At 44.0% G+C, this 27,237-nt stretch overlaps 1 protein-coding gene across 1 annotated transcript in view; it reads left to right on the top strand.

Annotated features, from left to right (window-relative positions):
• The first annotated feature begins 438 nt into the window (after positions 1 to 438).
• Positions 439 to 27,237, top strand: part of SNX9 (sorting nexin 9) — a 92,064-nt gene continuing 65,265 nt past the window's right edge. The window contains 2 exon segments of the mRNA XM_052645565.1: positions 439 to 672; positions 674 to 703. Of these exon segments, the coding sequence (XP_052501525.1) occupies positions 439 to 672; positions 674 to 703 (264 nt within the window).

Consider the following 27,237-nt stretch of genomic DNA (forward strand, 5'->3'; position numbering starts at 1 on the left):
TCATGTCACTCAGCCCCGAGCACGGCCGGCCCCACAGCCATGCCGACGCGGGACAAAGACCCCGTCCGCGACTCGAGCCCGTCGTGCTGCGGGGCCCCGTTGTATCTCCACAGCGAAACACTTCAGTCGCGGTGACCGGCTGAAGGGCCGCTCGGGACTCGGCTCCCCGGCAGGCGCTCCCTCATAAGCGTGTCCCTCACTCCTGTCCACCGTCCCCACGGCGGGCGGCCAGGCGGGACGCGGTCGGTGGGGGGACCGTGATCCGGCCCGACCCCGGCCGCCGCTCGGGGGACGCGGCCCCGAGCCCTGCGACAAAGGGCGCCGGCGGCGCGGCCCGAGGCGGAGGCTCCGGGCGGGGGCGGAAAGTGGGAGAGGAGGCCGGGCCGGCCCAGGGCACCGGGCGCGCTTCCGCCGGCCGCGCCGCGCACGCCGCGGTAGATGGGAGGCTCGGCCGGCGGGGGCGGGGGCCGCGCAGCCGGGGAGTTTCAGGAACTGGAGGAGCGGGGCGGCGGCTGGAGTCGCCCAGAGCCGAGACTCGGGGCCGGGGCGGAGCCGCCGCCGCGCCGGGGCCCAGCCGTAGCTGCCGCCGCCGCCGCCCTCGCTTTCGTCCGGCCGCCTGGGGCCGATAGCCGCGGCGCGGGAGAGGAGCCGACCGTCCCGGGCCGAGGGCGGGGGGGGAGATCCGCCCGCCATGGCCACCAAGGTGAGGGGAGCGCGGCCCAGGCCCCGGGCCGGCCGCTCGGCCCTGCGGCGGCGCGGGGGAGGGTCGCGGCCGGGGGCGGGGGCGCGGGCGGCGGCGCCGCCGGGGAGGCCGAGGGGTCGCGCCGGGGCCCACCCAGCTCGGGCCGGGCTCGGGGCACGCAGCGCGGACGAGGGGCCGGGGCCGGGGCCGGGGCGCGCGGGGGCTCGGCTGGGGGGCGCGGGGCGGGACCCCGGCCGCTCGCGGCGCCGTCTGCAAAGTTTGCGCCTGAGCGTGTGGGCCGCGGCCGGGCGGGAGGGAGGGAAAGTTCCCGCAGCTGCCCGGCGCCCGCCCTGAGGAGCTGCCCGCCCGCCCGGAGCCCCCGACTCGATCCCGAGTGGAGTCCACTCTCCGCCGCTCGCGCGTCCGGCCGCCGCCGCCGCGGGAGCCGCGTTCTCTCCTCCCTCCGCAGAGGCTGGGACCCCCTGGCGCCGCGGGCGGCTTTCGGGGGTCCGACCCGCGCCCGGCCGGACTGGGAATTTCAAATACAGGCCGGAGAGTCAAGGCTCCTGAGGAGGGAAAAAAAACCCCAGTGAAACGTCCCGCGCGCTTCCACTTCCCTCAATTTTCTTGTGTTGTGTGTGTGTGTGTGTGTTTTTCTCTTTTGTTTTGCTACCTTTTCGATTTGAATGTTATTTCCAGCATGAATAAAATACCAAGAGGGAAATGACTCTGCTTTCAATTACGTTGTTTGCTTAAAAAAAAAAAAAAGGTCCAGGCCCAAATTACGTGGTGGAACTTTGAGTCGCGCGTAGTTAATTGGCCAGGAGCGGTGGTTTGCTTATTTTACAGTATTGTCGGCGAAATTAGCGTTCACCCTTCGCTACCTTCCTCCCCCAGCTCCCTGGGGCTGGGGCGTTTAGTTCTCGACGGCCACTGACTAGGGAAGGCCACGCTCCCCTCCAGGAGCCAGGGGTGGGGTTTGAGTTGACTTTCTTTTTGATTTTGGAAGTAGTTTTAGTAATGCCCCTCTTATTAACATCAGAACCCTCTACCGTGTTTATTTTTTAAACCTCACTTCTTGGGTTGGTGAAAGCCTTAGATTTGTTGCTGTTGGGTTTTTGGTTTTGGTAGAGAGAGAAAACTTAGAAAACTGATAAATTTAAAACCCCTTTCGAAGATCATATTGATATTTCAGCCTGTGAAATTTTGTGTTCTGTTTCTGTCTAGGTGCAGTGTGTTTTTTGCTTTTTTTTTTTTTGATGGAGATTCTTATCCGGGGAACCTGTTGCCTGCTGTTACTGAAATAATTGTGAACTGAGGTTGTCCTGTCCGACTCTTTGCGACCCCATGGACTGTAGCCTACCAGGTTCCACCGTCCATGGGATTTTCCAGGCAAGAATACTGGAGTGGGTTGCCATTTCCTTCTCCAGGAGATCTTCCCAACCCAGGGATTGAACCTGGGTCTACGGCATTGTAGGCAGACACTTTACCGTCTGAGCCACCAGGGAAGTGGTACTGAAATAATTACTTTCTTGTTATTATTGGCTAAGCTCTATCTTCCCTGGTGGGCTCAGCTGGTAAAGAATCCGCCTGCAGTGCGGAAGAACTGGGTTCGATCCCTGGGTTGGGAAGATCCCTGGAGAAGGGAAAGGTTACCCACTCCAATATTCTGGCCTGGAAAATCCCATGGACGGTGGAACCTGGTAGGCTACAGTCCATGGAGTTGCAAAGAGCTGGACACGACTGAGAGACTTTAAATTCACTTGAGACTCTATCTTGGTTTTCTTAGATGTGATAGAACTTTGCTACCTTTTTAACATGTATCATTTCATGTTGATCTTTTTAGAAACAAAACTTTAGATCAAATATTTCTAAGGAAATTTGATTTTGAGGTTTGTTGCCAGACATTTAAATTACCAGTTACACGTCGTATTTTGCACTCATCTTACAACCTTGAAAGCTGTTTATGGTAGATAGCTATTCCTTTGATGGTCAGCATTTGATACTTTGCACCCTGATCTACTGGCCCATGTTAGACTGTCCATTCAGTGGGACTCAGCTTAGCAACTAGTGCTGGTATATATAACGAAAATTTTATCTGATCCTTAAACCTGAACTTGTATGCTCAGTTGCGTCCTGCTCTTTGCAACCCCAGGACTGTAGCCCATCAGACTCCTCTGACCATGGAATTTTCCAGGCAAGAATACTGGAGTGGGTGTTCTTCCATAAAATTAGAAAGAATAGTTTTTGTACTAAACGTGAATTGTGTTTATCCTCACTGAGCACAAGCCTCAAAGCATCGATAAACACTCCCTACTTTACTGTCTTCTCCACAGAAGGCAGGTAACAGTCATTCTTTCACCTTTCTAATCACTATTCCACATGGTACTCCTTTCCATGTTTACATTGTGACAAGCCACTTCTGGTTTCAAAAACAAAGGAGAAGCACTTATAGAGGAGTCTTCCGCAGTTTTCCCACTTCCTGGTGGTTCTTACATCAAACCGAAGTTTCATTTTTTTTAATTGTTCCCAGAGAGTAAATTTGTCCTTGTTTTGTTTCATACTCCCTTCCATCCATACCGTTACCAGCATCTGAGTAGTTTGAGGGTTTTCCTTTCCTTTCTTTAATTTTAATTGGTTAGGTTAACTTTTTAGTAAGAGCGAATAAGAATATATTTTTTAGTAAGTAATACTGTCTGACTTTTAAAAAATTGGATCAAATGGCATTCAGGCTCCTGCCACAAGCATTAAGTGATGAGAAATAAACAGAATTTGTGGATATTTTAGGTAGTGTCAGAAAATGCCTTCAGTTGTCTTCAGATATAATTTTCTGATGTAATGCTCTTACCTGTTTTCGTGAAGATAACAGTTATCTTTGAACTATCATGCTTTTTAGAAAACTACACTGGTATATTCACAATAAAAGAAATTATCTTTTAGAAGAAAAACTTGAATTGGCTAGTTCTTCGCTGCCAAAGAAAATTAATCAGTAACTGCACACTTGAAAGAAATGATCTGTTCTTGTTTCTAATCATTACTGAGAATGCTGAATTCACCTTGAGTCCCCGTCTTGTCGCATTTAATAAATACAACAAAAGGCTAATGTGAGTGTGTAGCCTGGACTTCTACAAACTCCAGGTTATATTTTTACATAGTCATATGGTGGACTTAGGAGTAAATTATTTAAGGGAAAGAAATTCTTTTTCTCTCTTTTTCTTCTGCCAGGATATAGCAAAAGAGACCTGAAATAGTTAATGGAAGTTAGTCCGTAGCTGTGTAATTTAGCTGTAATTTCCATGTCACAATTAACCTTTGGAACTAATCTGAATCCTTTTGTGCTTATGTAGACACCTTTTATGTTGTTACATGTGTAGTTGCTAAGTTGTGTCCAACTCTTTGCGACCCTGTAGACTGTAGCCCCAGAGAAGGCAACGGCAACCCACTCCAGTACTCTTGCCTGGAAAATCCCATGGATGGAGGAGCCTGGTAGGCTGCAGTCCATGGGGTCGCGAAGTCGGACACGGCTGAGCGACTTCACTTTCACTTTTCTCTTTCATGCATTGGAGAAGGAAATGGCAACCCACTCCAGCGTTCTTACCTGGAGAATCCCAGGGAGGGGGGGCCCTGGTGGGCTGCTGTCTATGGGGTTGCACAGAGTCGGACACGACTGAAGCGAGTTAGCAGCAGCAGCAGACTGTAGCCCGCCAGACTCCTCTCTGTCCATGGGATTCTCCAGGCAAGAATACTGGAGTGAGTTGCCATTTCCTTCTCCAGGGGACCTTCCTGACCCAGGGATCAAACTTGCCTCTCCTGTACTGGCACGGGTTCCTTACTGCTGAGCTACACTTTTAGGAGTAATCATTAGAACCAAATTTTAAGAATCCCTGTTTTTGGTTTTGTTTTTTGAATTTTTCTTTCCGTCTCCAGTATCTGAAGTTGTATATTTGTTACAGTGCTTGTTTGGTTGAATGGAGTAAGGGTGTAATATTGAAAATACCAGTATTGCTCAAGACTGTTACATGATATATATTAGTGAGAAGAGTTTAGAAAGCATACTTTGTAGTCTCTCCTGAGCAAAACCCTATTTACTGTAGAATTTTATTGAAGAAGAGAGTAGAAATAGCTTTCTAAAGGGTCTTAAAGATTTAGTTGTTTTTGATAGTTTCTTTTTTGAACAGTACGGAAAATGGTAACCGTTCAGTTTTGCATGATAGTACTATATGCTTCCCTGTTGGCTCAGATGGTGAAGCGTCTGCCTGCAGTGCAGGAGACCCGGGTTCAATCCCTGGGTTGGGAAGATCCCCTGGAGAAGGAAATGGCAACCCATTCCAGTATTCTTGCCTGGAAAATTCCATGGACTGAGGAGCCTGGTAGGCTACAGTCCATGGGGTCGCAAAGCTGTTGGACACGACTGAGCAGCTTCACTTTCACTGTATTTTGAAGTGTCTTCATAAATAGAATATCTAGACAGTATTTATATAGTCACAGAAAAATTCTATGACAGTAGGAACGTCAACCAGTTTCTTATTAAAGAAGAAACAGATGAGAAAGCATAAAAATTTTGCAGAATTTATGCTGTACCCTGCTTTTATATTGACCATCCATCTGAAATTTTAATTACAGTTTTAGTTTGATTGCCCACCGGAACTTTGTACCTTTGCACACACTGTTCCTCTTTTCTGGAATGCTATTCTCTGGCCTTTTCACTTATGTGCCTTCTTTTACACATTGTATCTCAGCTCAAGGCATTACTACAGAAAGCTTTCTGATCTCCCCGACCCATTACCAGGGTCACCTCCTTCGTCCAGACGGGCATCTTACGTGTGTTTCTCTGCCCACTGCTCCTTTAGGGTGCTGTCCGCCCCTGGAGGCTGAACTGTGTGTCCTCATCTGTGTATCTTCTGTATCAGACACAGACCAGGCTCTTAGTAAACTGTTATTCCACAAATCAATGTTGAGTTTTCTTGTCTCCATTCCTCCCTCTCCAATTTGAAAGAGCAAAAAGATTTTCCAGTGAGATAAGTGGCTGCTAAAATGATTTATCTTCACCTGTAAGCTTTTATCCTTTTAATTGTGCATTTTAGTAAAAAAAAAAATTTAAGTATGCATGCACAATGGAAAATATTTACCTACAGCTTACGTATTGGCCATGTCTTTTAAATAAATCAGTTTTTACTAGTTATTACATGAGAAATTTATTCTTATATTTTAAGGTAATTGAAACTTCACAACTTTTGAGATTTTAAAAAGAGATATCTGTAACCTGTGAATTGTTAGAAATGTCTACTTTCCAAAAGTATAAGGTTTTTCTATTTATCATTGTGTTAATGATTTCAAACTTAATTTCATTATGATCAGGGAATCTGATTGATACTAATAACACACCTGAAAATTTGCTGATGCTAACTTTATACCTAGGGTATAGTCGGGTTTTGTAAATGTTATACCTGTGCGTAAAAAGTACACGTTGCCTAATCAATGTATATACATGTATTTTCTATATATGTCCATAAAGACTTATTAACTATGCTGTTCCCATCTGTATCCTAATTCTACTTAATCTGTTGTATCTAATGTCTTTTGTGTACTTGACAGAGATGTTAAAATGGTGGATTTAAAATCTTCTCTAAGGTTAGGATTAATATTATCTTCCAGGTGAATTGGACCTTTTATTATTATGAAGTGACCCTTTTTATAATGCATTTTTTCTTAAAGGTAATTTTGTCTGAAGTTAATGATTTCACTGGGTTTCTTTTGATAAGAATTTATCTTTTTTTTTGATAAGAAATTATCTTTTCTTTTGATAAATATTTTCCTGATATATAAAAGCTCACAGCTGAATCTTACCTTTTCATCTTGTTTGCCAATCTTTGTGGCTAGAGGGTTTTGTTTGCCTTATTTGTGTTTATTCTGTGTTTGGATTTCTGGATACCATATACAGATTGACCGAGGATTCCCCACGGCCCCTCAACTTTTTACAAGGTTTGTTCCTTACCTTCAGAAGGTTTGCTCCCATACCTTGGATATGTTGTGGGTTCAGTTCAGTCCAGCCCCTCAGTCTTTGTGACCCCGTGGACTGCAGAATGCCAGGCTTCCCTGTCCATCACCAACTCCCGGAGTTTTCTCAAACTCATGTCCATTGACTCAGTGATGCCATCCAACCATCTCATCCTCTGTCATCCCCTTCTCCTGCTGCCTTCAATCTTTCCCAGCATCAGGGTCTTTTCCAGTGAGTCAGTTCTTCCCATCAGGTGGCCAGAGTATTGGAGTTTCAGCTTCAGCATCAGTCCTTCCAAAGAATATTCAGGACTAATTTCCTTTAGGATTGACTGGTTGAATCTTCTTGCAGTCCAAGGGACTCTCAAGAGTCTTCTTCAATACCACAGTTCAAAAGCATCAATTCTTTGGTGCTCAGCTTTCTTTATAGTCCAACTCTCAACATCCATACATGACTACTGGAAAAACCATAGCCTTGACTAGTCGGACCTTTGTTAGCAAAGTACTATCTCTGCATTTTAATATGCTGTCTAGGTTGATCATAACTTTTCTTCCAAGGAGCAAGCGTCTTTTAATTTTAATGCTGCAGTCACCATCTGCAGTGACTTTGGAGCCCCAAAAAATAAAGTCTGAAACTGTTTCTGCTGTTTCTCCCATCTATTTGCCATGAAGTGATGGGACTGAATGCCATGATCTTTGTTTTCTGAATGTTGAGCTTTAAGCCAGCTTTTTCACTCTCCTCTTTGACTTTCATCAAGAGGCTCTTTAGTTCTTCTTCACTTTGTGCTATTAGGGTGGTGTCATCTGCATATCTGAGGTTATTGATATTTCTCCCGGCAATCTTGATTCCAGCTTGTGCTTACTCCAGCGTTTCTCATGATGTATTCTGCATATAAGTTAAATAAGTAGGGTGACAATATACAGCCTTGACGTACTCCTTTCCCGCTTTGAAACCAGTCTGTTGTTCCATGTACAGTTCTAACTGCTGCTTCTTGACCTGCATACAGATTTCTCAAGAGGCAAGTCAGGTGGTCTGGTATTCCCATCTCGTGAAGAATTTTCCACAGTTTGTTGTGATCCACACAGTCAAAGGCTTTGGCATAGTCAATAAAGTAGAAGTAGATGTCTTTCTGGAACTCTCTTACTTTTTCGATGATCCAGCGGACGTTGACAATTTGATCTCTGGCTCCTCTGCCTTTTCTAAATCCAGGTTGAACATCTAGAAGTTAATGGTTCATGTACTGTTGAAGCCTGGCTTGGAGAATTTTGAGCATTACTTTGCTAGCGTGTGAGATGAGTGCAACTGTGTGGTAGTTTGAACATTCTTTAGCATTGCCTTTCTTTGGGATTGGAATGAAAACTGACCTTTTCCTGTCCCTTGGCCACTGCTGAGTTTTCCCAATTTGCTGGCATATTGAATGCAGCACTTTCACAGCATCGTCTTTTAGGATTTGAAATAACTCAACTGGAATTCCATCACCTTCACTAGCTTTGTTCATAGTGATGCTTCCTAAGGCGCACTTGAGGTCACATTCCAGGATGTCTGGCTCTAGGTTGGTGATCACACCATCGTGATTATCTGGGTCGTGAAGATCTTTTTTGTATAGTTCTTCTGTGTCTTCTTGCCACCTCTTCTTAATATCTTCTGCTTCTGTTAGGTCCATACCATTTCTGTCCTTTATTGTGCCCATCTTTGTATGAGAAGTTCCCTTGGTATGTCTAATTTTCTTAAAGAGATCTCTAGTCTTTCCCATTCTATTGTTTTCCTCTATTTCTTTGCACTGATCACTGAGGAAGGCTTTCTTATCTCTCCTTGCTATTCTTTGGAACTCTGCCTTCAAATGGGTATATCTTTCTTTTTCTCCTTTTCTTTTCGCTTCTCTTTTCACAGCTATGTGTAAGGCCTCCTTAGACAGCCATTTTGCCTTTTTGCATTTCTTTTTCTTGGGGATGGTCGTGATCCCTGCCTCCTATACAATGTCACGAACCTCCGTCCATAGTTCTTTAGGCACTCTGTCTATCAAAACTAATCCCTTGAATCTTTTTCTCACTTCCACTGTATAATCATACGGGATTTGATTTAGGTTATACCCATTGTGGGTTGGTTCCAGACTAATGCCACAGACCTTCAATTGGTAAAAAACAAAATATCTGGAAAGTGCAACAATGCAGCACAAATAAAAGGAGGTATGCTTGTATGTCACTTGTTTTCATATGTGTATGTCATAAACATTTATGTTACTATTTCTGCCTTAAAGTAGTACTCAATTTCATGACCCTCCTCCAGAATTACAGAGACCTGAAGCTGCCTGGCTGCAGTCATCTCTCCCAACACACCTGGTTGCTGCCTAGTGGTTTGGTTGTCTTATGTGCCACAAATTAGACGTTAGTTGTTTTTTTTTTTTTTTAATACAGTTAATGCTTACTTAGATTTAATCAACTTTTACCATATCTTTGCTTACTATTCCTTTTTACATTTCAGTTGTTTCTGGGATATTTTTCCTTTTTCCTAAAGTGAATTCTTTGAAGTTTCCATTAGGGAGAGTTTGTTGTCGGTAAAACCTCTTATGTGTGAAAATGTGTTTTGCCTTGTTCTTGAAAAATAGTTTTCTAGGTACAGAGTTCTGTTATTTCCAGTTTCTTACTGGATTTCAAAGATACTGCTCAGAAGTCAGCATTTAATATTGTTCCTGAATAGATGGTCCGAGTCTTCCCTCTGCCCATTTTTAAGACTTCTGTATCTTCAGTATTTTGTGGTACCACCTTAGCGGGTTCACGTGTGGATTTTATTTCTATAGCTTGGGATTTATTGGGTAGCTTGAATCTGAGGATGTGTGTTTCAGTAGTTCTGCAACGGTGCAGCTCAGTAGAACTTTCTGTGATGATGGAAATGTTCTACATTGGTGCAGTCCCATGTGGTAGCCTCCTGCCATGCAAAGCTAAGGAGAACTTAAAGTGTGGTTAGTGTGACCTAGGAACTGTATTTAAAATTTTCATTTAAATAGTCACATGTGGCTACTAGCTAGCACAGTGGGGAGTACAGCTAAAAATGCACAGTGACTATATTTCAGGAATGTTGCCTCTTCTCTTCTCTCTTTCTGGAACCCTAATTAGCATGAAAAGGTCCAACAGATGTCTAACTTCCTAACTTTCAGCCTGTCGTGTTTTCTTAGCGCTCATCTAGATAATTTCTGTGACTCCCACCTTCAGTTTACTATTCTTTCTTTGTTGTTGTTCAGTGGCTAAGTCATGTCCGACTCTCTGCGACTCCATGGATTGCAGCCCGCCAGGCTCCTCCGTCCATGGGATTCTGCAGGCAGGAATCTTGGAGTGGGTTGCCATGCCCTCCTCCACAGGATCTTCCCGACCCAGGAATTGAACCCTTGTCTCTTGTGTTTCCTGCACTGGCAGGCGGATTCTTTACCGCTGGTGCAAACTCTGGCTCCCCAGGGCTTGGAGGAGCCTCCTGGGGCAGAACCCTGTCTCAACGTGTTTTCCTCCCAGAGTTTCTGCTCTCACTTCCTCTCACCTTTCTAGAGCCTTTCCTTTTGTGCTGACTCAGCATTGTGTTTTAAATGGTATTTATTTGTGTGGGGGGGGGTGTGTCTTTTGCTATTAATATTTTATTCAGCACTTCAGAGCTTCACTCTGGTGGCAGTTCAGGGAATCAGCCTGCCCTGCATGCCCGAACAAAATCCAAGTCAGAACATCTTTATAACAGGCTGTAAAGTGAAGGGATGGAATATCTGCACACAAAGTGTTAATCTGTTATTTGGAGGGAGAATGGTGGAAAAGCAGAGTTGTCAAGCATTTTACTTGAAACCAAACCTTAAACCATCAAAATAACAGACTGGGCATTTCACTTCTCAATTGGTATTTTCTTTTTTTTTCTCCCCTTCTGATTATCAAAAACACATGATAGATTTAGCCCATCTTGTTCATTTTTAGGTGTCGTAAATACAGTGCTTGAGGATGTTATTCAGTATGACTCAGTTTTTCCAAGCTATTTTTAGTATCTGAAAACTAAGTCATATAGTAAGTAGTGTTACCTGCAGAGGCAGGATTCAAAAGTCACCTGTTTGTGTCAGGTGGGACATTTAAATCAAGGGGACACAGAATTTTAGACATCAGTTAATGAAGCAAAAAATGCACTTAATCCTGGAAACGGTCGTCATTCACTGACTGCTTCCTCGGGGCGGAGAGTGAGCTCCATGCCGAGTCCTGTGCTTCACCTGGGGCCTCAGTCTAGAAGGCCTGGCCTCGCCTGGAAGCGATATTGTCTGCACATGGGGCTCCTGCTGCAGCCTCTCAAGCCAGCAAGGCTTCCTTCCCAGGTGGTGTTAATGGTGAAGAACCCACCTACCATTGCAGGAGACAGAAGAGGCATGAGTTCAATCCTCGGGAGGATCCCCTGGAGTCGGAAATGGCAACCAGCTCCAGTATTCTTGCCTGGAAAATTCCATGGACAGAGGACCCTGGCGGGCTGCAGTCCATGGGATTGCAAAGAGTCCACCACAACTGAGCACACATCGATGCAACTCTCCCTTAAGAACTTCTTTTTCATCTTGTTTGTATTCTCACAATTTTGAGTAATGAATATTTATCGTTTTTGAAATAAGGAAGAAAACAAGTTAATTTTTTTAAACTTAAGAACTTACTGTCATTAACCAGAACCTCTGAAGCTGACTTCCAAATTTATCCACCTTCTGTTAATTTGTTTTCAATTATGCTAAGATAAAAAAAAAGTTTTTCAGTTAATGCTTATACATAGTAAGGGGCACTTCAGTAGGAAAATGCTAATATATTCAGTATTACAAATAGAAACTTAAAATTTATTTTTCTTCCTTAAGCACCATATTTTCTTATTCCAAAGGAGAAAAAGTATGTTTCTTAAGCTTTTAAAAATGGCTAAAAACTTACTGACTAACCAGCATTGAACCTGAAGTTTTTGGAAAATTGCTCTTCTTGGTTTACCTGCCTCTCTGAACTCTTTCCCTCAGGAGCTCAAAGGACTCCTTTGTGAGTCAGCAGCAGTTTCTTCACTCCCCACCTTTGTAAGATTTGAGAGTGAAGAGTTGAATTTAAAATTTTAGTTCTTTTGTTGATATGTCAGGCATCCTTTGTCTCATGATTGCCATTTGTGTGCAACCACTCAGTCGTGTCTGATCTTTGTGACCCCATGGACTGTAGCCCACCAGGCTCCTCTGTCCATGGGATTTTCCAGGCAAGAATACTGGAGTGGGTTGCCATTTCCTCTTCCAGCTATTAAGTAAAGTATATTCAGTTTCTTGAAACCAGAAAACCTAGGAAACCAATAGACTTTAGACTATGAAATCTGTAGTTACATAAGATTGATCCATTTTAATCATTTAAGCCATGATAGCAAAAAAAATATGGGGATTGTTTTTGAAAATTCTGATATTAAAGATGGTTCTAATCTTTACTACGGTATCTATAGTATTTAAAAACCCATTCCCCTTTTTGATAAGTAAAAACCCATTCCCCTATACTCTTCTTATAGTTTATATTACAAAAGTGATAGAAGATTGTTCTCTAACATTTGAGTATTAATTATTTTCCCCAAAACTCCCTTCTCTGACTCGGTAGGAATCTCTCCTGCAAAGAAGATGATGGCAATGGTAATAAACTTCCATCTAAGAAAGAAATTGGACTCCCACTAAAGTGCATATATATTTTATGAGTGGTGCTAATGTTTAGGCATTAATGTAGAGCTGTGGTACCTGAACTGCATCGCAGCCCCCCACCTGTAATGTGAAAGTAAAAGTATTAGTCACTCAGTCATGTCCGACTCTTCGTGACCCCGTGGACTGTAGCCCGCCAGGCTCCTCTGTCCGTGGGATTTCCCAGGCCAGAATACTGGAGTGGGTTGTCCTTTCCTTCTCCAGGGGATCTTCCCACCCCAGGGATCGAACCTGGGTCTCCTGCATCGCAGGTGGTTTCTTTACCATCTGAGCCACATGGTTCAACAAATGTCCCCCACCTGGAGAGCCCCTTAAATCGAAAATTGCTGTTTGATTTCTGAGTTCCTGATTCAGGAGGTGGGACCAGAACATGCATTTCCACCAGTTCCAAGGTGATGCTGCTGCTGCTGGTCTGGGGACCACACTTAGAGAAGCAATGTTGCAGAAGATGGAAAAAGCAAGTAAGAACCCGGGTTCTGTCCTGGGTTCATCTCTAGAACTGTGGCCTGTAAAGTAGGTGGGCTCTAGTATACTGTGTGCAGTAAGTATTTGTTTCTTGTTTAAAGTATTCTAATCTGATGAGTTCAAGTGAGGCTGAAAATTTTTAAATTGGTATTCTCAAAAACTGTTCCGCTTCTTATCAATTTGTGGTTTTCAATAACTTTTTTCAGCGTTGTACTGATTGGTTATTTGTATTATGTGCAAAATAGCTTCATCTGTTAGAGTCTCTGATTATTATGGTGGTGAAGTGACTGTGACTGGTTGTTACTTTTCTTGTTGCTTTTTAGTTAGCCAGAAAACATGCCATACAGTTTTGAATATCATTATAGTTCACAGAAATCAGTCCAGATTTATTTGCTTTGTATCATATGTTCCCGAAGTGGTTGTATAGTCATAGTGATTTTTAATTCACTAGGGGAGATTACTGTGTAAAAGGATCCTGTGTTTTAATTATTTTGTAATCAAAATTATATTTGTGTAAATCCAGTTTTTTAAATCTTGTGTGCACCTATACTTAATTTTGATGAATTTAAATTTCACCACATTAAACTTTCCTGTTTGCCCACGTTGATGCCTCAAATGAGTAAAATGGCAGATGTTTTTAAAGTCAGAGAAAACAAAGAATATCGTCCCTAACTAGAAAAACCTACGTTTGATAATTAAGTTGGTCTAGGACTCATACGCATGAATGCAAGTTTGCTTCAGATCTGCAACTTGCCTATGCACTCTCAACAGGAATCCATGTATGTATATGAATGGTGCAGAAAGATGCTGTGAAATCCTTGTATTTCCAGATGATGTGAAATGGCATTTATACCATTCAGTCTTCTTGCTGGTCCATAAACAGCATATACTATTAGTTATGTTAGTTATGGAAGGAATACATTTTATTTTCATGTTCTGTGGTTAACATTAGAATATTATTGTACATAAATATCAAGGGGTATCTCTAGGATATATTAAGTATGCTACCAGACATCAAAAGCATGTTATTCATTCAACAGTTTTTCTCCAGAACTTATAAATTCTGTAAGTGAACAGTGCATCCATTTTTCTACTCAAAGAATTTATAATCTAGTGGGGAAAGCAGACACGTGAATCTCTTGGATTCAGAGTTCTCGTTGTTGTGGTAGAAGCGCGTGCAATGCCCAGTGATGGCATAAGAATCGGGTTGGAAGTGAGACCTTCCCTCTGTTTTGCTGCATTTACTGTCATTGGAAACGTAAAACTTGAGTTTATATCAGTAAAGAGGCTACAGTTTGAAAAAGTTTATGAGAAAATGAAAACTAGTGAATTACTCCGACATATGTCAGTCGTAATACAGATCATTTCTCTGCTTGAGATGAGGGCATAGTGTTAAATAAGTGAAAGTGAAAGTGAATTCCCTCAGTCGTGTCCGACTCTCGGTGACCCCATGGGACTGTAGCCTACCAGGCTCCTCTGTCCATGGGATTTTCCAGGCAATAGTACTGGAGTGGATTGCCATTTCCTTCTCCAGGGGATCTTCCCGACCCAGGGATCGAACCCGGGTCTCCCACGTTGTAGACAGACGCTTTACCATCTGACCACCAGGGAAGCTTTAAATAAGTGAGGACACATTTAGTTTGAGGTCCTTTAAACAGTTCCTTTATTAGAGCGACTGCTTTTGCAGGACAGAGAATACTTGTCAAAGAAGGCCTGCATTTCCAGCATGCCTAGTTGTGACCTCAGTTTTTATCTGGAACTAGACAATAAGCCACTTTTGTGGTCCAGTGAACAACATGTGTCCTGCAGATAATCTGTTTCTGTGACTCGGCCCCTTCTAAATCCCTAACGGCCTTGGACAGAGCATCTCCCAACGGTTGAAATGGATCTGCTCCCTTTGATTTCCACACCAGCAGATCAGTTAAAATACTTGGAGTGTTCATGTGCCTGCTTTGCAGCACCTAGAGTTTATTCTAGATTAGAGATTCTCAGCTGGTGAGTTTTCAGGAAAGTGAAGAAGGTGTTAGTCGCTCAGTCATGTCCAACTCTTTGTGACCCCATGAACTGTAGCCCTCCAGGCTCATCTGTCCATAGGATTCTTCAGGCAGGAATACTGGAGTGGGTTGCCATTCCCTTCTCCAGGGGATCTTCCCAGCCCAGGGGTTGAACCTAGATCTCCTGCATTGCAGGCGGATTCTTTACCATCTAAACCACCAGGGAAGCCCATATGTATGTATGTATATATGTAATGAATTGATCTTGAGGTTGTTTGCATTTCTCTATGATTGAAGTTAGCTATTACATAAAAAGGTGATTGCTAAGAGCTTACTGCCATTTGAGTTCCCTTGAATCTTATCTTTAGAAGAGTCATTGTGTCATGTCTCCTGTAGAGATGCAGTGAATGAAAAATGAGTTCTGTGTGATCATGAAATTTATGTATTTCACTGTAGTATGGGTGGAACAGCAGAGAGATTGGGAGGCTGGGTTCAAATCCCAGTCACATCCACCTGTATTACTTTGGAAAGTTCCTTAATGTTCCATTTTCCTCATCTGTAACATACAAGTAATAATAGGAACTCAGGTGTGCGTTCCATGCACAATCCAGGTAGGGGGAAAAAACAGAACTTAATTTTTCTGTAACCATTTACAGCCATTTCTGTCCTCATCCTCCTGGGAGATTCAGCTGTGTGATCTGTAGCTCAAATTCTTCTCCTCGTACCCAGGGTTGGGTGTAATTTGAAGGCAGGGATCTTCTGGTATTCTTGGGCTTCCCTGGGGGCTGAGTCAGTAGAGTCTGCCTGCAAGGCAGGAGACCTGTGTTCATTCCCTGGGTCGGGAAGGTCTCCTGGAGAAGGGAAATGGCAACCCATTCCAGTATTCTTGCCTGGAGAATTCCATGGACAGAGGGGCAGGTGATTCTTTTTTGCCATTGCCTTGGTGTGCCTTGTTATTTCTAGTCAGTTACCTTGCATATATGAAAATAAGATAAAAACAAGGCAGAATGTTAGAGGCTTAGAGAACAAGTGTGAATGAGATTGGCCTTGCTGGGAAGTCTGTTATAAAACCACTGCACGTGTTTAGCAGATCCGTTTACAAAGTTCACAGATAGTACATCTCATTGGATCCTCATGTGGTAGACCATTGGTTATTTTATTACCTTCAGTAAATCGTTGAGCACCAGCCATGGGCCAGAAACGGTTGGAGCATTAGGAATACAACATTAGAGAGAATAATTTTAAGTCAATTTAAATTATCTGAGTGTCTGCACTCAGACAAAAAAAATCCCTGCTCTCCTGGGCCTTGCATGCTAATGGAGGAGATGGCAGTAAAAAAGAAATCAGAAAAATTCAACTGGGAGAAGAGAACTTGGTAAGGGGTGAGAACATGTGTGTGTTTATGCACACAGTGTGGGGTGGGGTGGCCGAGGAAGCCTCTGGGAAGGTGACCCTCAAGTCCAGATCCCAGGGCAGGCTCGAAATTTCCATCTCTAAAGGAAAAGGCATTACCCTTGGGGAGAGTGTACCCAGAGGTCCGGGAGGTCACGTGGCAGACGTGGCCGGACCCACAGGTCTGCTGAGTGAGTGTGAGTGATGAGGAGGGCTTTGGCGTTCATTCTGTGAGGTGAAACCACAGGAGGGCTTTTGGCACTCCAGGAACAGCTAGCTGACTTTTCTCTTTTCCTCTCTCTCCCTCCTTCCCTCTATTTCTCTCTTTTCTTTCCTTCTCTCTCTTTCAGTTGAGCTTGCCTTTATTAGGGCTTCCCATGCAGCTCAGGGGTAAAGAGTCTGCCTGCCAATGCAGGAGACGCAGGTTTGATCCCTGAGTTGGGAAGATCCCCTGGAGGAGGAAATGGCAACCCACTCGAGTATTCTTGCCTGGGAAATCCCATGGACAGAGGAGGCTGGCGGGCTAAGTCCATGGGGTCACCAAGAGTCAGACGTGACTGAGCATGCATGCCGCATGCCGTTATTAAGCCCAAAGCATACTGCAGGGAGTTAATGCCTTGTTCACTTACTTGATCCCCTCTCTAAACTGTATTGATTTTATCTAATTAAAGTCGCACTAGGAAAATCCTGTGCTCCACTTAAGCCAATCAGTGCACAGGAGGATCCATGGATTATCCTTTTATATATGTATGTGGACTATCCCAATCCAGTCGCTTGAAAATAATTTTCAAATAAAATTTAAAGCATCTCTAACATACTGAATTTTCCGTTCTGTCTTTTCTCCTGGATATGCTGAAAGTAAGTGCATCCCCTTCTCAGACCACTTCCCCCTTTGGGCTATAAAACAGTGGGTTTGGCTGTCACCCTCCTGTCGACTTGACCGATGTTCACCCAGAGAGTAAGTAAGATAGCTCCAGACTGGCAGATTACAAGCAGATGTAGAAATGTTTATAACCAATTACAGCCGACTTCATTCCTTTTCTAATTGGAATCACTGCTTGCTAAAGCAGTTTCTTATGTAAACTTCCCGAAGCCTCAGCAGTTTTGAGAACAGTAGTGTAAGAAAGCAACTGGTACAGTGAGAATTGGGTCAGAATGTTCTCACGGGCTTGGACGAAGCAGCATCAGCCCGGCGTAGGAGTTTGAGATTCAATAAATCTTAATTCTTTCTCTGGTTCCATTATGTGTTTTTGTTTTTTGTGATTTTTTTTCTTGCTGGTGTGTAATATATTAATGAAATTTCATATTATTTGGGCTTAAAAACTCCACATCTGGCTGAGTCATGTCAATGTATGACAAAAAAATTTAAGTTAAAAAAAAAGACTCCACATCTGAGAGTTTTTAAGATATTATCTAAATAGTTTGGTATAATTCTTTATTTTTAAATTTTTATTTATGAAAATTCCAAACATAGGCAAAAGAAGAAGAGTCCAGTAAACCCCCTATGTGTGCATGGGCAGATGCAGCAACTACCAGCTCCTGGCCAATTTTGTCTCCTTTAACCTTCCTCTCCCATTCTCCCTTTCCTTGATTATTTATTTTTTTAATTGGAGAATGATTGCATCCCTGATTATTTTGAAGCAATTCCAGACATACTGTCTCATGATAAATATTTCAGTGTATACTTCCAAAATAAGATTTTAAAAACATATAACAATTCCTAGTATCCTATTTAAAAATTCATAATAAATCTTTAACATCTTGAGATATCCAATCTGATGGTGTGCGGTGTGAACACGTTCATAAATTGTCTGCTGGCTGGTAAGCATTAAGGTGAGGACAATGCCATCTAGTTTAGCTAGACGCTTAGGTGATGATATTTAAAGCTATTACTGATTGGCATTTGTGTGAATCTGCCAGTGTTAATTTAAAATGGATTTTGCCGTAGGCAGTGTGACTACCCCTAATGCAAAGGTTTTAGGATAGGTATGTTGCTTTCCTCTTGTCAGCTCCACACGTCACAAAATCCTCAGCAGACAGGCCCTCCTACAGTCTGTGTGTCCAGTGGGTGGTGCAGGCCCCAGGAGGCTGCCCAGGACTAGAGCTGAGAACAGTGGGTTTATACATGCATTTTCAGGGGGAGAAAGACAGGCCTGGCCTTCAGCCTCCGGATGGTACCTGTAGTTGATTGAAAAGTGGATGAAAATGAAGATTTAAAAGGAAATACTAACCATCTTATTGTAACAAAATATTTAAATATCCATTTATTTACCAGTCCTTTGATAGAAAGCCAGGGTCTTTTCTTGGGAGTATGTGCCTCTGATTATAGTTCCAAGTGATCCATCTTGAATAAGTGGTCCATCTTCTTTTAAAGAACTTAAAGAGTTCCAAAGCAATTTCATGTATTGTGAATTCAAAAATTTTAAATTTTTTAAAATTGTTACCTCCCATTTAACTGTTGTTTCTGATGTGCTTGGTTTGACAGAAAGCTTTCTAACAAGTTTTTTTTTTTTTTTTAATCAAGGCTTCTCCTTCAACTTCGTTTTCTTAGAAATACTCTTTTTTTCTTGTTTCATTAGCTTATGTAATAATTCAATTGCTTATATACAAGAACAGCTTCATCTGGTGGGGTCAGAACGGCCCCTGTATATTAGGGAGTAGCCTCTCAGGGCAGGAGTTCATTCAGCTTGCCCTGTATTTTGGGCTTCCCACGTGGTGCTAGTGGTAAAGAACCCACCTATCAATACAGGGGACCTGAGAGACGGTTTGATCCCTGGGTCAGGAAGATCCCCTGGAGGAGGGCCTGGCAACCCACTCCAGTCTTCTTGCCTAGAGAATCCCATGGACACAGGCAGCTGGTGGTGTCTCCATGGGAGTCACAGAGTCAGACACGACTGAAGGGACTTAGCATGCACACACATCCTGTGTTTTATACAGAACACAGAGCACCTCAGTAACCCTGACAGATCGGCCCCATGGAACACAGGCTGCATGGCACTCTTATTAATAAGCCAGTCGTGGTACTCTAATTAATAAGTCTTATTAATAAGTTAAGATTTGTGGCTGGTTACCTGGGATTGCTTAGGTTAGACTGTGGATCTCATGGACCCATCAAACTTTGAGGAGGATTGATGGTAGTAGTAAGTTCAGTATTTTTTTTGATACTGCTTTAACGTGATCAGCTGCTTTTAGTCAGTCAGTATCCTAGTGCCATATCAGGATTTAAGTGATTATCAGAAGTGCTTTTCAGTATCGTTTGCAAAGAAAATGAATTTTAGACAATTATCTAACGAATAACAAAAGTGTAGTTTGCTTGAGTAAATGTACCATTTTCTGTTTTACTAAGAAAATGGTATCGTAACTCTTTAAATTTAGAGGATCTTACAACTGTGGGGAATTCGGTAATTACAGTTTGTGTGTTAGTCTTTCCTTCTACTTGAAAAGTAGGGAAGACTTAATCCTTTGGAAAAAATTATTCTGCTGCTGCTGATGGGACAGGCTCTTTCTTGGCACTTCAGTTTAGCCAGTGTTCAGTGCTTAATAATTTGCAACTGAGGTAGTTAGGTTTACCACAGAGCATATAAAATAAGTAAAGACATACAGCTTCTGTTCTTGAGGCCCTCGTGCCTTCATGGATCACAGCTTCGTCGAGGGGAAGGGGCTTGAGTAGCTCAGTGAAGCTATGAGCCATGCCACTCAGGGCCACCCAACATCGACGGGTCATAGCGAAGAGTTCAGACAAAACATGGTCCATTGGAGGGGGAAATGGCAAACCACTCTAGTACTCTTGCCACGAGAACCTCATGAACAGGATACAAGACCATACTCAATGGAGAAATGAAAGATCCTGGCCAAATGACAAACGCTCCACATCCTCTCTGATTCTGCTGTAATCTTCGGTCTTTCCCACTAGCCTCTGAGGGCAGCGGCTTGTTTTTATAGCCTCTCGGAATGATCTGTTGTGGATATTCAGTGGATGACTTCCTGAGTGAGAGCTGGGAGCCTGCTGGGTGTCCTGGAGAGGACAGTCCTGGGTTGCACTTCCAGCTTTGCTACTTTCTAGCTCACTAACCATAAGCAAGTTAGTCACTCTGGGCTGTTGGTTCCCTGTCTGTAATTATGCCTTCTTATCCCTTACAGGGACATTAAGCTTTTTATGACTTCCAGGATCATCACAGTATAAAGAATTGTCCTCCCCTTGGCCAGCGTTAACTGCACTACTATTAAGAAATACTGGGGCCTTGGCTCATCAGGCCTAGATCAGTACCTGGAATCAGACATGGGGTTACCTTACCTGACTCAGGAGAGGGAGGGATGAAAACTTGAACAAAATGGGGGCGGATTTTACCCCCCCAGTGAAGAGGGGAGAGGAGGGCATGAATGTTGTGAGCACTCCGCAGTGCTGATTCTGCGTGAGAGAAGAAAGGTGATTGGAGAGGGCTTGGTGTTGTGGAGTGGGGGGCAGGGCTAGAGTTTTAGGGTGGTGTTAGATGTTGGAGGATGGTGAACACCAGGGAAATGGATCTGAGCTTGATCGCAGGGAACAAGGTGTTTGTTATTAGGACTTTTTGATATGTGACGCGATGCTGGTTTTACCGAGAGGGCCTCTGGCAGCAGTGTGCTGGGTTAACTGGCTGAGAGGAAAGATGGGGGTAGGAAGAGCCCACCCGCTCCAGGGCAACTGACATCATTTACTGCAGGGCAGAGAGCTGGTCAGAACTCCAGCTCATTGGCCAGGCGTTCTGCCTCAAAACAGGTTACTTGATGTATGTAATTGATATGAGCTGCTGTTTCTCCTGCAGAACTGAGTAATACCACCACTGGGGGTTGTTTTGAACATTAAGGAAGGACACATGTGAAGTGCATCCCACCTAGAAACACTTGGTCCCACTTCACCTTTCCTCATCTGCTTGGTTTCCTCTTTTTGTAGGGGCTTTTGGTTTCAGGAAGGACCAACCAGAAAGAGAAGAGAGGATGCTGGCAAAAACCTGGTTGGAGGCCCATTTCCTGTGTTGTAGGTGGCATCTGGTTAGGACCCACCAGGGAGTTTTTCTGGCTTCTCCATCTTTGCATGTGATGATTCCCTCATTCTGAATTTTTCCGTCTCTTGGTGCCTGTTTGGTCTAAATCTCTTCGTTTGACTAAGTATGATTTATTCTTCAGTTTTTTGGTGGGTTTTTTTTTTTTTTTGGGTGTAATAAACATTGTCAGCTCTTCAAATTATATTGTATTTCCCTAACTTAATTCTCTCTGGTAATCTTACTTTACTGTATCTTTAACTTTATACTTCTGATACAATAAACAGCAGCTGTATTTCTGTGATGAGTTATAGTAGCTATGTGAATTTAGAAGAGAAAGTGCCCTAAAGAGGAACCGCTGATAAAAATAAATCATCGTTAAGAGTACTGGCCTTCATCCAAGTGTCAGTTTAAAACAGCCATCCCTGCTGGTCCTGTAGCCCCGCTGTGTGTGTATTTATGTAGATGGCTTTAAGGAGAAACATCGTTTTGAGTAAAGATTATGCATTTCACTTAAGTATAGTGCTTGTGTGCGTACTCAGTCACTCAGTCGTGTCTGACTCTGCGACCCCATGGACTGCAGCCCACCAGGTTCCTCTGTCCGTGAGATCTCCCAGGCAAGAATACTGGAGTGGGCAGGCATTCTCTTCTCCAGGGCATCTTCCCAACCCAGAGGTCGAACCCACCTCCCCTGCGGATTCTTTACCACCGAGTCACCTTAAGGAAGTCCATCCTTAGGTATAGTGGCATCCATTCGCATCATTTAAATAGATTAATGTAAGATACGACAAACCTAGACAGTATATTAAAAAGCCAAGATACCGCTTTGCTGACACATCTCCATATAGTCAAAGCTCTGGTTTTTCTGGAAATCATGTACCAGTGTGAGAGTTGGACCGTAAAGAAGGCTGAGCGCCAAAGAATCGATGCTTTCAAATTGGAGAAACCAGTCAATCCTAAAGGAAATCAGCCCCGAGTACTCATTGGAAGGACTGATGCTGAAGCTCCAATACTTTGGTCACCTGATTCAAAGAACCGACTCATTGGAAAAGACCCCGTTGCTGGGAAAGATTGGGAGCAGGAGATGGAGACAGCAGAAGACGAGATGGTTGGATGGCATCATTGACGTAATGGACATGAGTTTGAGCAAACTCCAGGGATAGTGAAGGACAGGAAAGCCTGGTATGCTGCAGTCCATGGGGTCGCAAAGAGTTGGACACTGCTTAGTGACTGAACAACAACAACAGTGTAAGATGGTTAATTTAAATTCTTTAAACAGGTCCAGAGGGACTTGAGGGTCATCCTGTCATTTTTTCATGTGTGACTGATGTGGTCTAGAAATCAAGTATCCGATGTCTTTTCTCTTATTCAGTAATTCATGGTTATGATGGAATTATACTGTTAGGGCAGTCTTTTTGAAACCAGGAAAATGTGTCATATTTATTAAAGCAGGACTGTGAGGCATATATTCTTTAGGAGTTTTCTAACAAAAAGTATTTTTAAAAATTTTATCCATTTTGGGACTTCCCTGGTGGTCCAGTGGTTTTTCATGCCTCCACTATAGGAGACATGGGTTCAATCCCTGGTCAGGGAACTAAGATCCTACAAATGTAGCCCACCCACGCACCGCTCCCCCCCAAAAAATTATCCATTTTGATTACTGCACTTTTAGGACAGAGATGATAAGCAGAGGCTGCTAGGAGGGCACTGCTGGAGGGACTGTGGCTGTGCACAGACTGTGCTGGCCAATTAGTAATTTCTACCACGGGCCCAGGAAGGAGGCGGGAGGCCTGCATAATACACAACACAGCTTCTGCTCTGGTTTTGCTGCTGCTGCTGCTAAGTCGCTTCAGTCGTGTCCGACTCTGTGCGACCCCATAGATGGAAGCCCACCAAGTTCCCCTGTCCCTGGGATTCTCCAAGCAAGAACACTGGATTGGGTTGCCATTTCCTTCTCCAATGCATGAAAGTGAAAAGCGAAATGCTCTGGTTTTAGTAGTGCTTAATTCCTGTAGCTCATTTTCAGTGTGTTTTATTCATAGGCTATATAAGTAATATACTCTTTTTTTCTCTCCTGAATGCTAGTTTATAGACACAGTGGAGAAGCCCTGCTAAAAAGAAAGGCTGATTTTTTAAAACTGTTTTCGTAAACGTAGCTTTGTATTATTTGACCTCCAGTTTGTACTTTTACACTTAGCTTTGCACAGCGCTTCCTCTGGGCCTTTGCACTTGCCCCTCTGCCATAGCTGGCCTTGCGTCCTCCCCCAGACCCTGCTTGTCACACGCTGGCACCCTCATTCATAGGTGTCAGCTCAGATGTTGTTCAGTTGCTGAGTCATGTCCGACTCTGTGCGACCCCATGGACTGCAGCACACCAGGCCTCCCTGGCCTTTCCTATCTCCCATGTTGCCTCCTCAAAAGTGACCTTCCCCAACAACCCGTTTCAAAGTTGCTGCCACCAGTCTGTTACTCTTGTGTCAACTGACTGAGCTCTTTACCAGCACCTCCACCACCTGCTTCCCAGGTGGCTCAGTGGTAAAGAACTTTCTGCCTGCCATGCAGGAGGAAAGGGTTTGATCCCTGGTTCGGAAAGATCCCCTGGAGAAGGAAATGGCAGCCCACTCCAGTATTGTTGCCTGGAGAATTCCATGGGCAGAGGAGTCTGGCAGGCTACAGTCCATGGTGTCACAAAAGAGTTGGACATGAATTAGTGACTAAACCACCACCACTTGCATTACCTTGTACATCTCCTAAAACAAACACTTCTGAGGGGAGGTAGCCACCTTGATGCTTTTCACCACTGTGTCCACCTAGGACGGAGCCCTGCAGTAGTAACTGCCTGTTACATATTTGGTTGACAAATGAATGTGTGCCTGCCCCCTAGCTTTAGTCTAGAATCCGATCATCCGCTCTAGTAACCACAGAGGATCCCAGGGGAGTGCAGACTTTAAATATGGTCTCTGATGGCTTTAAGCAGAAAATGCCTAGAATGCTGTGGGGAAATTCTAGCCCCACAGTCACAGTAGAGATATAGGAAAAGTATAATTAAGAAATGTTCGGGACAAGCGTTGGCACTTTGCAAAACAGAGCTTAGTTTATAAACTTAAGGGATGTATGATTGCCTATTAAATGGTTTTTGATTCTTTCGCTGGGGCAGTAACCCTAGACTAAACGAAGTTTTTCATCTCAAGAAAACTACTTTCTATAACTTCAAAACTGAAATAAGTGAAACTTACTTGGAAATGGCAATGAATTCGTTAACTTGAGCATCAAACACCTGTTATGTCATAGATACCAAACTGTGCAGTACATTGATTAATCATTCATTCCTTTAATAAATATGTATTTGAGTGCTTGCTGTGTCAGGCGCTGTGCTGAACACGATAGAGAAGGAACTTACAGTTCAGTAGAAGATGCACCACAGGTCCGCAAGCAGGAATAACACCGTGCAGGTACAGCGCTGGGGAGGTACAGTGTAGGCCCAAAGGCAGCCTGGAGGAGAGACCCAGCAGGTTTCGGCGGTCATAGGATGTCTCCCACAAGTGAAATCTCAGTGAATTAAGGGGCCTGGAAGAAGAGCAGGATTTGATCAAGTCAGGGAAGAGGGGAGGTGTGTTCAGATGTGGGATTCATCAGTATAAAGATGGCAGGCGGAAGTTGTCAGGGTGACTGTCACCCGGGGAGAGTATGTCCAGTGAGAAGAGCACCGGATCCCAGGAACATGAACTTTTTACAGGGTGGCCTGCCTCCAAAAAGAAGCCTGAGAAAGGAGAGGAGACAGTCAGAAGAGGTCCCACATGGTGATGCAAAGGGAGGAATGTTTCAAGGAGGAGGAAGTGGACGGCGGTGTCCCACGCAGCCAGGAGGCGGAGTGAGGTGAGGGCCCCGCAGGTCCGCTAGTTTCCCTCCAGGAGGGCCGCTCGTGGCCTTGACAGAGCCATGCCAGTGTCCTTACACGGGCAAAGCTCGGCTACTGTGGGGTGAAGAGTGAGCAGCGAGTGGGGTAGACACAGTGACCATGGACAGCTTGTCTTAAAATTCAAGTTTCTTTTGAACGGGTGAAGAAGATGTGGTACAGATATGCAGTGGGATACTGCTCAGCCATGGAAAAGCACGGAACAGTGCCATTCACAGCCGCTTAGATGGACAGAGAGATCACCACACTAAGTCCAGAAGAGACAGGTACTATACTCTATCACTTGTATGTGGATCTAAAGTGAGACACGAATGAACTGACCTACGAAACGAAACCCGACTCAGACCTAGAAAGCAGACTTTTGGTTGCCAGGTTGGGGAGATGGATTGGGAGTTTGGGGTTAGCAGATGCCAGCTATTGCATGTAGGATGGATAAACAGCAAAGTCCTACTGTGTAGCATGGGGAACAGTATCCTGTGATAAATCATACTGGGAAAGAATATGGAAGAGATTATATATATAACTGGATCACCTTTCTATGCAGCAGATATTAACACTAAATCCAGCTATACTCCAGTAGGAAAGTAGTATTAATTAAAGTAATAAATTCATATTTCTTAGAGAAGTTAAGAGAAGGCATTGGTCAGAGGAGTATTTGGGGTTAAGGCTTCCCAGGTGGCACGGTGGTAAAGAACCTGGGTTCGATCTCCGGGTTGGGAAGATCCCCTGGAGGAGGAAATAGCAACCCACACCTGTATTCTTGCCTGGAGAATTCCATGGACAGAGGATCCTGACAGAATACAGTCCATGAGATCACAAAGAGTCAGACACGACTGAGCGTGCACGCACAATAAATTCAAATTTCTTAGCGATGTTAAGAGAAGACATAGGTCCAAGGAGTATTTGGGGTTGAAGTAGGAATTCTTTAAAGAGTGGTTTAAATGCTAAGGAGAAGAAGAGAGCAGAGAAGTTAAATAAAATCATGGAATAGTTAGAAAGTGTAACTGGCTAAGAGCCTCTGAGCATATAGCGTAGGGGGCGGTTATCTTTGTAGTCTGTGAGAGCTTTCTCCTGGCCTCTCTTCTCCCTTCCTTCCTTCCTTTCATTTTTTTTCCCCCCACACTATAGCTTGTAGGATCTCGGTTCTCGCAGGGACTGAACTCGCCCCCTCAGCAGTGACGGAATCCAAACCAGTGCATCTCCAGGGAAGTCCCTGTTTTTTGAAATTACAGCCGAGGTCATGTGCTTACATGTAAGCCCCCAAAAGTGCCCTAAAGCAAAAAAAATTTAAAGTGGTTTTACAGTGTGAAGCTCATCACATCTGCCTTGTATGCTTGGTGTCTACACTCAAAGTATTTTACTTTGTTTAACACTTCTGGCAGGCCACTTTTGAGATTACATCTTTTGTTTCTTTGACTTTTAAACCCACATTACTGCTAGCTGCTGGGGGCTGTCCATGTGTTAGGGGGTGTACCATCAGCCACAGAAAGCTAATTCCATAGAAGGAACGCAGTGCAATTAGGGTAACGTTAGTTGTGTTCCCCTCCCCCCACCATTGTACTATTTATTTGCATGGACTTTAAAAATCATGGTAAAATATATGTAATGTAAATTTACCGTTTTCTAGGCAAGCATAAATGTCTTGATTTTTATAAACTGAAGTCAATTTTGCAAAATGCTAGCATGTATCATATCTCTTAATTACACCCTTGGAGGTTGTCCTGCGTGCTCCTTGGGCGGTTTTCTTGCTGTGCGTGCTGATCAGTTCTCAGCTGGGGACTCTGAGCGATGGTCCCTCCGAAGGTCTCCAGGGCAGCCTGTGTGCGGCCCCTTTCTCTCCCGCACCCTCCCCTGTGAACCCTGGCCTCCAGCGCCTCCCCACTCGCGCATCGACAGCCTCTGCCTGGTCTCCCCTCCCCAGTTCTTGGGCTCATCCTCACTCTCTCCAGGATCACTCTTTTTTTTCTGACGTTGAAGTTTGCCTACTATGTCTTGTGAAATTCTTGTCTACTTTCTGAAATACATATATTCTGTTAAACTGGCCTTTTCCCAGGACCAGTTGTCTTCCTTC

This window comes from Budorcas taxicolor, chromosome 9 (assembly GCF_023091745.1).
Source record: "Budorcas taxicolor isolate Tak-1 chromosome 9, Takin1.1, whole genome shotgun sequence".
Classification (NCBI taxonomy): Eukaryota; Metazoa; Chordata; class Mammalia; order Artiodactyla; family Bovidae; genus Budorcas; species Budorcas taxicolor.